Consider the following 11,282-nt stretch of genomic DNA (forward strand, 5'->3'; position numbering starts at 1 on the left):
CTTCACCTGTAGTTTCACCTGCAGCCTCCACCTGCAGCCCCACCTGTAGTTTCACCTGCAGCCTCCACCTGCAGTTTCACCTGCAGCTGCTTCACCTGTAGTTTCACCTGCAGCCTCCACCTGCAGGCCCCACCTGTAGTTTCACCTGCAGCTTCCACCTGTAATTTCACCTGCAGCTGCTTCACCTGCAGTTTCACCTGCAGCCTCCACCTGTAGTTTCACCTGCAGCCCTCCACCTGTAGCCCCACCTGTAGTTTCACCTGCAGCCTCCACCTGCAATTTCACATGCAGTCCCCACCTGCAGCTTCACTTGCAGTCTCCACCTGCAGTTTCACCTGCAGCTGCTTCACCTGTAGTTTCATCTGCAGCCCCACCTGTAGTTTCACCTGCAGCGTCCACCTGTAGTTTCACCTGCAGCCCTCCACCTGTAGCCCCACCTGTAGTTTCACCTGCAGCCCTCCACCTGTAGCCCCACCTGTAGTTTCACCTGCAGCCTCCACCTGCAGCGTCCACCTGCAGTTTCACCTGCAGCCTCCACCTGTAGTTTCACCTGCAGCCCTCCACCTGTAGCCCCACCTGTAGTTTCACCTGCAGCCTCCACCTGCAGCTTCACTTGCAGCCTCCACCTGCAGCCCCACCTGCAGTTTCACCTGCATCCTCCACCTGCAGTTTCACCTGCAGCTGCTTCACCTGTAGTTTCACCTGCAGCCTCCACCTGTAGTTTCACCTGCAGCTGCTTCACCTGTAGTTTCACCTGCAGCCTCCACCTGCAGCCCCACCTGTAGCCCCACCTGTAGTTTCACCTGCAGCCTCCACCTGCAGCTTCACTTGCAGCCTCCACCTGCAGCCCCACCTGTAGTTTCACCTGCATCCTCCACCTGTAGTTTCACCTGCATCCTCCACCTGTAGTTTCACCTGCATCCTCCACCTGCAGTTTCACCTGCAGCTGCTTCACCTGCAGTTTCACCTGCAGCTGCTTCACCTGTAGTTTCACCTGCAGCCTCCACCTGCAGCCCCACCTGTAGTTTCACCTGCAGCCTCCACCTGCAGTTTCACCTGCAGCTGCTTCACCTGTAGTTTCACCTGCAGCCTCCACCTGCAGGCCCCACCTGTAGTTTCACCTGCAGCTTCCACCTGTAATTTCACCTGCAGCTGCTTCACCTGCAGTTTCACCTGCAGCCTCCACCTGTAGTTTCACCTGCAGCCCTCCACCTGTAGCCCCACCTGTAGTTTCACCTGCAGCCTCCACCTGCAGCTTCACTTGCAGCCTCCACCTGCAGCCCCACCTGCAGTTTCACCTGCATCCTCCACCTGCAGTTTCACCTGCAGCTGCTTCACCTGTAGTTTCACCTGCAGCCTCCACCTGTAGTTTCACCTGCAGCTGCTTCACCTGTAGTTTCACCTGCAGCCTCCACCTGCAGCCCCACCTGTAGCCCCACCTGTAGTTTCACCTGCAGCCTCCACCTGCAGCTTCACTTGCAGCCTCCACCTGCAGCCCCACCTGTAGTTTCACCTGCATCCTCCACCTGTAGTTTCACCTGCATCCTCCACCTGTAGTTTCACCTGCATCCTCCACCTGCAGTTTCACCTGCAGCTGCTTCACCTGCAGTTTCACCTGCAGCTGCTTCACCTGTAGTTTCACCTGCAGCCTCCACCTGCAGCCCCACCTGTAGTTTCACCTGCAGCCTCCACCTGCAGTTTCACCTGCAGCTGCTTCACCTGCAGTTTCACCTGCAGCTGCTTCACCTGTAGTTTCACCTGCAGCTACTCCACCTGTAGTTTCACCTGCAGCCTCCACCTGCAGTTTCACCTGCAGTCCCCACCTGTAATTTCACCTGCAGCTGCTTCACCTGCAGTTTCACCTGCAGCCTCCACCTGCAGTTTCACCTGTAGCCTCCACCTGCAATTTCCCATGCAGTCTCCACCTGCAATTCCACCTGCAGCCCCACCTGCAGTTTCACCTGCAGCTTCACTTGCAGCCTCCACCTGCAGCCCCACCTGTAGTTTCACCTGCAGCCTCCACCTGCAGTTTCACCTGTAGCTTCACTTGCAGTCTCCACCTGCAGTTTCACCTGCAGCTGCTTCACCTGTAGTTTCATCTGCAGCCCCACCTGTAGTTTCACCTGCAGCCTCCACCTGCAGTTTCACCTGCAGTCCCCACCTGCAGTTTCACCTGCAGCCCCACCTGTAGTTTCACCTGCAGCCCCACCTGTAGTTTCACCTGCAGCCCCCACCTGCAGTTTCACCTGCAGCTTCACTTGCAGCCTCCACCTGCAGCCTCCACCTGCAGTTTCACCTGCAGTCCCCACCTGCAGTTTCACCTGCAGCTTCACTTGCAGCCTCCACCTGCAGCCCCACCTGTAGTTTCACCTGCAGCTTCACTTGCAGCCTCCACCTGCAGCCCCACCTGTAGTTTCACCTGCAGTCCCCACCTGTAGTTTCACCTGCAGCCCCCACCTGCAGTTTCACCTGCAGGCTCCACCTGCTTCCAGCTTCTTATTAGTTTGTAAAATATGATTTTCCTCTTTAATCACGAAGCTAAACTTAAGAATTGAAATAACCCACATGTACCAGTGAAGATAAGAGACGCCTCCACCAGACTTCATATTTCAGTGGATTTTAGCTCTTTCTTATTAGGGTAAATCTTGTGCTTAATATTTGTTGGTACCATTAATACTGTGTAGTACGGTGGTACAAAGTTGTACTCCAGTATTACTTGAGTAAATGTACTTTCTACTGCTGGAGCTGAAGCTGAAGCTGCTGTTCTCTCAAATGTCCACTAGATGGTGTTCTGAGAATCAGCCTCTAACACAAAGATCAATCAATCCTTGATCACTCTGACATTCGGCTGCTCCCACCAGACATTTTATCGCAGCAGTAAATATCAGGCTTGTTGTCGGAGCGTTTCAACTCAGCCTCTCTTTGTCTTTTTGTCTTTCAGTCCCTGCTGGACCCGAAAACCCTCGCAGAGTGGCGGCCCCCAGATGGCTTGATGCCTGGTTGAGTATTTCAGATTTCATTCAGAATAAATTCAGTTTATTCACAAATCGTCTTAGAATACGGTCATAACAAGGAATGCAGAGATGGGAAAAGGGGAGCGCCCTGGTAAACACTAAGCAGAGAGAACACAGGGATTATAAGCAGGGCTTGACATTAAGACACGCCAACCCGCCACATGCGACTGGATTTCAGCTGTGGCGGGTAACACAGTCACTCCCGCTACTAGCCACTTTGGCGTGTTGAAACACAAAACAAACGATCCAAAGTGCCCAAACTTTTAATCCTGTTGCCTTAAGTGTGGATTGTTTTCTTTTTAAAATCATTTATTCTTTAATCTTAGTTTCTAATGTATTTAATTTTTCTACTCTGTATTTACAGCTGTTAAATATAATTAATGTGAAATAATCTGAGGATTTTTTTTTCAGTTTAGTTTTTATCTTTTCAATTCATCCATGCAAAAATAAGCTACTCTTATGTGTTTATCTTAACGGACTACCTGTTTTCCAAAAGAAAGGAGCTGTACACACGACCTCATCAGAGCCAATGATGATATAAGCACATTTTAGCTCGCCATCGTCAACTTTACTCATATAAAACGTAATTTTTGAACAACAGAAAATGCTGCGTGGCTAGTAACTTTGGAAAACCACCAGCCCCGTCGGCTAGTGAGCAAAAAAGTTAATGTCAAGCCCTGATTATAAGTACCGCACACTGTCTAGGTTAATACAACAAATAAATACAGTAAATGCAATCTGCAGGATTATTTCTAGCCTGCATACAGAAAACCCTGAGAGCTAAGCTACCCAGTGGCCCCAACGTGGTCATTACATAAGTCTGTCTTTGGTAAGAAAGGTGAAATACGACATTTGGAAAATGGAAATAACATTTAAATTTAAACTGATGTGAGAGTGACTCATTAAAGAAGTGGAGTTTCTGGGTTATTCAGGCCGGGATCATTTGTTATCAGTAGTTATCAGGATAAAAGTCTTTCAGGTTTAAAGGCTGATTTTTGCTCCTGAGTGAAATTTAACGTGGTGTTAAACTTTTCTTTCTGCTCAGAACAAACAGCAGCGGATCAACTTCACAGACCTGAGGCAGAACGTTCAGAACTATTCTGATAAAATCTGTTTTCAACAGATGTGCACGAGGAAAATAAAGTACAATCTGTTTTTAAGTCTCTTTTCCCTCAACAAAGTAAAGATCTTAACAGAAACATTAAGTGCTGATTCGTTCGTCAGAACACGTTTACAGCGAGGAAGGTAAATAATGTTCAGGACGCGTCCGGCTGGAGAACACAGCTGGAACCTGAACCTGAATCCAGAATCAGGTTAAAAACAGGGAGCAGTTGGCTAAAGATGTTTCTGACTGAGACACGAAGAGATTCAGATGTTTCTTATTAACTGACCTTTTCTGTGTGTCCTATCAGAGAGCAGCTACTGGCAGCTCTGCCCTCCCTCCAAGTCCAGCCTGCAGGGGGGGTTACTGAGCTCTAGTTTCCCCCCGGGCCCCGTGCCCCTGGTGCCCCCTGATGCTCACCTACAGGAGGGGGGCGACCCCCTGGACGGGACCCCCTCTCAGCCGCAGCAGCACCGGCCCCTGGCGCCTAGCACCTCAGCGTCCGAGCTGTCTCTCCCTGGCGCGCCGGTGGCCCCTCCCGGCCCCGGGCTCCCTCCTCCACCTCCCCCGCCCCCCAAACGTCACTGCCGCTCGCTGTCGGTGCCCGAGGACCTGTCGCGCTGCCGCTACACCTGGCGGCCCAGCGCCTCGCGGGTCTGGACTCCTGTCAGTCGCCAGCAGTGCCACGGGGGAGCGGGGGGAGGGGCCTCAGGTGGGGGGGCTGGAGGAGGGGGTATAGGGGTGGGAGTGGCGGGAGGGGCTTGTCCTCTCCGCGCTCCCAGCTCCTCCCTGAACTCCTCGCTCCACTCCTCATCCAGCCCCACCTTCTTCAGCCTGGCGCTGTCTCCGGACTCCCCGCTGCCCTGGAGCTTCCCCTGGGACCCCAGCGAGGCGGCGGCGGGGGGAGGAGCCTGCTGCTGCTTCTTCCCCTCCCCCTCCTCCTGCTCCTCCTCGCCCTCCCCCCTCCACCCTCCTCCCCCTCCTCAGAGGCGTTTCTCCCTCTCCCCCGTGCTCATCAGAGACTCGGCGGCCTCCACGTTCCTGCCTCCTCCTCCTGTGCCGAGTCAAGCGGCGCCGCCTCCCCCGGGGCGCTCCGTCGTGGCCGGAGCCGCCCGAGGGGGCCCGGTCCCCGCCTCGCCCTCCTCGGCTTGCAGCACGCCGTCGTCTCTGCGCCGCAGTCTGCCGCCGCAGCTGCCGCGCTGCCACTCGCAGCCCTGCGACCTGCTGCTGTTCAAACCGGGTCTGAAGAGACGCCGCGACCCGGACAGGCCCTGCGCCCGACCAGTCCTGGACTTCACCAAGATGACTCAGGTACTGCAGAACATCACGCCGCACGTTTGATTAACAACACACGTGTTAAGCTAAAACGCCAAATCTTTTCTGCAGCTTTGTTTTCCGTTGACTTCAGACGCCACTTTGGGAGAACTGCTTTAAAGTGAGTCGCTGCAGGTGAACGGGGTAAACGTTTAACAGAAATCACCATGAAACTTTCCTCATTGAATTCTCACATTAAGACATTAAGACAATATTTTTTTTGTATTACAGGTTTTCTGAAATTTTGTTTAAATATGCAAATGAGGGAGTATCTAATATAATATGCGCTAATTTGCATCTATTTCAAGAACTGAAGTCTGAACTCTGGATGAAGTCAGGTTCAAAATGATTTTTATTTTGCCAACACGTCAGACTCAAATGTTTTCGCAGAGGGGAGCCTGGATGTCTCTTTTTATTATTTCATAAATCAGAAAATCCTGTCAACGGGCAAAAAAAACAATTTTCGCCTTGTTTTTGGGACAAAATGTTCTATAATTCCGGCTGTGAATGATGTGCGAACAAACCCGTCTGTAGAAACCTTCAGAATCCAGGAATAAACCTGCAGAGCTTTGGTGTCTGAAGTGGAGAGTTCAGGCTCAGAGGACAAACGGCCTGAAAGATCAGTAACGTAAAGTTCTACACATTTTCATTAGAAAATCAGTTTTTACAGACATCAGATCCTAAACAACAACTATGGCTGCAGCTAACGATGATTTTAGTACTCGAAGCATCTTCAGATTATTTCAGTGAATCATCGATGCGTTGTGTAAGAAGTACTTTCGGCTTACTTTGGCTTCAACTCAACAGTCGGTCGTGATTTCAGTTAAATGCTAAAGTTGCTGTTAGCTTGTCTGAGGTCCGCTGGTAGAACACCGGCTGCTTTCTGATCAGGCGCCACTTTTTACGGTGGACGGACGGTATCGTTACAGAGTTGTTGTTTTCTTTCGCTTGAAATCTTTTTTCCTCAACAAAATAAACATGTTAATAGAAAAAAAAGCTCTAATTTATGATTCAAGTGAATAGAATCAAATAATTATTGAATATTTGTCATATTGTTGTTGAAAGAAATTACAGCGCGATTATTATTGTTATTGATTTATTATCCAGCCCCGTGTGCTGTTTACGGATTAAACGAAGCCTCGATGCTTTTTAGTAATCGATTTAATCTGAATATAGAACATTTCAATCACACAATAATGATAACTGAGTAACAGCAGGTCTGAACAGACTGAGCCACCTAAACCAGGAAGTGTCCAAGCACACCACATGACGCATCTAAACTTTAGGAGAAATCTACAGACAAACCGCAGGAAAACAAACTAAACGTGGATTTTGGATGTTTTCTCTAAACGCCTCTAAATTGACCAGATCCTGATGACACCAACAGTCTGTCAAAGTGCTGACAGACGACTTCTTCTGTGGTACAAACATTCAGTTTCCTTCTGGGTCGTATTAAAATGTAACCTGATAAACCCGGTTCTAGAAAAACGGGTCTCTTAGACTAGTGTGACGCTGTGGCGTTGATGTCAGCGGGTTTACGGAGCTCTTGTTTTCTGTCGCCCTGCAGACCCGCAGCATCGACCCGCAGTGTCTGGAGCGCGGCGGCGGCAGGCTGGCCTGCGGCGGTGACGTCTGCATGGGCATGGAGGCCTTCATGGGCGACTTCCGGGGCTCCTGCTCGCCGGCCGAGTGCCTGGGCAGGACCAGCATCGGGCCGCTGAGCGAGAGCGACGAGGAGTGCCGCGAGAGCGACGACGACGACGGGGAGGAGGAGCCTGAGGAGCGCGAGGCGGCGCAGCAGGCCGTGTTCGAGAGGGACTGTACAGAACTGGACTTGAACTTAATAGAAGAAAACTGAGGCATTTGTAAATGAAGGCTGTTTCTGTTGGTTTAGTTTTATTTTAATTAACCTGACTCCCCCCCCAACACTCTGCGCCGCCTCGCCACCAATCAGCAAGGCTCTCAGGAACAACGCCTCCTCTCATTGGATGAGCCGGGGCAAACGAAGCTGATTGACGACGACAGTGATGATCTGGCTGCCACCGTTAGAGACTCGGCGCCGACCTGTAGCCTGAGCTGTGTGTTTACAGCCAGGCTCTGAGAGGAACCTGCGACCCGAGGACGCCGCCACACTCTGAGTCCCAGTCGGCGTTCCCAGTTCAAAGCCGCTGGTTCCTCCTCCTGTGACTGGACTCAGACTGTCCAGGCGCTCCGTGGCGTCCAGGTGTCTTCCAACACGCTGTCGCCGAGTCTCTGTAACACACTACAGTCTGATGAGGCCGGCGCCGCACTGCAGCGCCAACCTGAAACAGCATCACACGCCCGGCCGCGACCCAGACGCCATGTGAGGTCTTTAATCAGGATTTAAAGGGCCAGTTCATCAAATCACTTAAATGAAAGTGTAAATATTTAGTTTCAGTGTCAGAGAAACCGATAATATAATAACATAATCGGGCCAGTTTATACGTCTGCGTCAAATCTACGCCGGAGCCTGATGCACACCTCCCCAAATATTTAACCGCAGGCCGCAGTGATGCAGACTGCAAGAACTGTGATTGGTCGTCTTGGTAGCGTCGCATTTCTGGCTCATCCTTCTTCTTCTTCTGCCACGACCAGTTAAAGGGTCGCACACGCCATCTCCTCGGACGCCTTCCCTCGTTTCTGTGTTTCAGTAATTTCACTGATGTTCAACATGATCCGCTCACTTCCAGCCGCCCTACACCAACGAAGACGAAGAAGAAGAAAGTCAACACAGTGGAACATAGAAACCCCGCCTCCGACTAGCATTGGATGCCAACACACACGTTTAAGTACTCACAGCGGCACGTAGCCTCGACACTGACGTTTAAACTGGCCTTTAGTCGGAAGCAGAAACTGCTTTGTAGATATAATTTATAAAAACACACGAGCGGAGACGCTTCATGATCAGAACTAATCATCGGCTGCTCGTCCTGATTCAGAGTTCTTCTCTAAATGTTCAGATTGGGGCGTCGGTACGATTTTCATCATGAGAAAAGGAATCAGTATCCTTTAATTTGCACGTCGAGGACACGCAAAGTGCTTTAAAGACTGAAACGCACTCTGCGGGTCACGTGGTGATGCGTTCAGGTTCGCTGTTCTGTGGCGTCGTCCCCTCAGGCGCCACTGAGGGCAGGTAGCCACTGATGCTGTTGTTCACCTGAGTGTTCACACACACACACCTGTCCCTGCTGAACGCTACACCTGCTCACTCGCTCACTTGTGTGTCTGTGTGTGTGGTGGTCATGTGACCTGCGTCCAGATTGAATCCAGATCGTGTCCTGATCCAGTTTCTCCGAGCATCAGCACGACGTCACAGTTACATCTCAATCTAGAGAAAGCGAGTTAAAGTCGAACGCGAGTGACGGCGTTTAAAGATCTGCAGTCAAGCGTGGAGAGGAAGGTTACAGCCTCCTCATCATCATTTTCAGCTCTTCCCCAGCAAAAGCTGCTTCACTTACGGCAGCGTTTGATTCACTGAGGCTGTTTCTGACAGGAAACAGGAAAGTCTTGGTGTCGAATCGGGTTTCCAGCGTTTCTCCTCGACTAAAGTATCAGCAAAGAAAAGCGAGAGTAAAATGTCTCGGCTTTGGGAAACGCTTTAAAGACCCGACAACTAATCCATAAGTTAAGAAAATAACAATAACATCATCAATAAATCAATAACGGCCTTTCTGAGCGGCCAGAAGTCCGCCTGTATTCCAGATCGTCGATCGCTCGGGGATCAATCAGACATCAAACTGAACTATCATAAAATGAATTCCCCGTGCTGATTGGCTGCCTCAGATCCAGCTATTGATCCTTACTATGGCTGTTCAATTGAAGACGTCTCTCTTAGAGACAAACACGATTTATTTTTCCTTAAAAGTTGAAACTAGAGCTGCAACGATTAATCGCATCATCGACTATTAAAATGAATCGCCAACTATTTGGATAATCTAATCATTGAGTCGTTTTTTTTTTAAAGAAATGATCTGATTCAGCTTCTTAAATGTGAATATTTTCTGGTTTCTTTGCTCCTCTTTGACAGTAAACTGAAGATATTTGGGTTTCAGGTAAAACAGTACGTCGCCTCGGGCTTCTGGGAAACAGACATTTTCCTCATTTTCAGACATTTTATAGATCAAACAACTGATCGATTCATCGAGAAACGTGTCGACGGATTGATCGACGGTGGTAATAATGGTTAGTTGCAGCTCTAGTTTCGAACACGAGCACCTTCAGATACACAGAAATGTTCACAGACTCGTGCACGTGTTGGAGAGAAGAGTCACGTTTGGATCAGGCTTTAATCTGGACGCTGACAGAACCACCAGGTGTGAATGTGTCGTTGGGGGAAGTGACCTGACAAACGGCCGGCTTGTTTTACATGTTTTAGATTTTGTACGTGAGGACCATCTTCACATTCCTGCTGATTGTTTCAGTTCCTCCGTCAGATTTCCTTCCTCCCCGTGCAACCATTTTGTTTCCTGTGAAAAGTCGACCTGCGGCGAGGTAATCATCACAGTCGGACGACCTCTTTAGCGATGCGTTCAGGGACACGTTAATATCCCGAGAGTTGATTATTGGCTTGTAGAAAACAGCACCTAAGAGTGACTTTAGACAGTCAGAAGACAATCAACAGGTAAACATTTTAAGACGGCCGTCAGATCTGAGACGGCAAGATGTCCCTGAATGCACCACAAAGGGGAAGAGGTTTCCTGTTGGATAACGTGTCTGGATTTCAGCTGTGATGGATTATCGTCGTTTGATTTTTGGCAACGTTACTGTTAAACTTCTGAGATGTTTGTTGAAACAGCAGCGAGTTCACTTTGTAAAAGACGAGATTGTTTTGTGTTGGCGAGCTGCTGTCGTCTGGAGGTCGGAGGAGGGTTCATTTGTGAGAACAAAATGCAGAGTTTCAGTTTGTGCAATTGTTTGTTTTTCTTTTCTGCCTCACACGTCACAGTGTTTTGGGGGGGGGGGGGCGGGGGGGATGTCTCTGAACAACGTCCTTAGCGTAGAGAGAGAGTTCAACGTTACAGGAAATACAGTCACACTATGTTGAGACGTTCAGGACATCAGTCTCATGTTCATGTCCTCAGTAGGGGAGCCTGGAGTGTGTGGTTAGCCTAGCTTAGCATAAAGACAGGAGACCACAAGTTCTGTCAGGTGAGGTGTTAATTACGAGCAGCCAAGAGCAACAAGCGGAACAAGCGTTCCGTGTTTCAGATATCTGGAATGAGACATGTAGTCAACATGTTAGCAGGCTAATGTAAGCATTTCGCTCACAGCTGAGTCTAAAAAGACTTCCTGTTTGCAACGACTTGCGTCTTAATCTGTGAGCTTTTAGAGGTACAGTCGCCCCCTGCCTGAAGTCTTTATGCTAATCTAAGCTAACTACATCATGACTCCAGTTCTGCACATGAGAACGTCTCACTCTGAGAGAGTCGGACTGTTTACCAACAAGTTGAACTGTTTCTTTAAAGAGGTGGTATTCTGCTTTCTGGCTTTTTCCTTTATTGAGTTTATATCTTTTTTGTGCATGTAACAGGTTTGCAAAGTGAAAAAGCCCATAGTCAGTCAAAGGCACACACACACACACACACACACGATGTGACCCCGTAACACACACACACACACACACACGATGTGACCCCGTAACACACACACACACACACGATGTGACCCCGTAACACACACACACACGATGTGACCCCGTAACACACACACACACGATGTGACCTCGTAACACACAGACACGATGTGACCCCGTAACACACACACACAGACACGATGTGACCCCGTAACACACACACACACACACGATGTGACCCCGTAACACACACACACAC

At 49.8% G+C, this 11,282-nt stretch overlaps 1 protein-coding gene across 4 annotated transcripts in view; it reads left to right on the forward strand.

The window, feature by feature from the left end:
• Positions 1-10,929, forward strand: part of fam53c (family with sequence similarity 53 member C) — a 15,988-nt gene extending 5,059 nt beyond the window's left edge. For all 4 annotated transcript variants that reach the window (XM_046040975.1, XM_046040978.1, XM_046040979.1 and 1 more), the window contains exons 3-5: positions 2,942-2,999; positions 4,427-5,427; positions 6,998-10,929. In XM_046040975.1, the coding sequence (XP_045896931.1) occupies positions 2,993-2,999; positions 4,427-5,427; positions 6,998-7,288 (1,299 nt within the window). In that variant the 5' untranslated portion in view covers positions 2,942-2,992 and the 3' untranslated portion in view covers positions 7,289-10,929. The remainder of the gene's footprint in view (positions 1-2,941; positions 3,000-4,426; positions 5,428-6,997) is intronic.
• Positions 10,930-11,282: the final 353 nt, after the last annotated feature.

The sequence above is a fragment of the Micropterus dolomieu genome, linkage group LG23 (genome assembly GCF_021292245.1).
Source record: "Micropterus dolomieu isolate WLL.071019.BEF.003 ecotype Adirondacks linkage group LG23, ASM2129224v1, whole genome shotgun sequence".
Lineage (NCBI taxonomy): Eukaryota > Metazoa > Chordata > Actinopteri > Centrarchiformes > Centrarchidae > Micropterus > Micropterus dolomieu.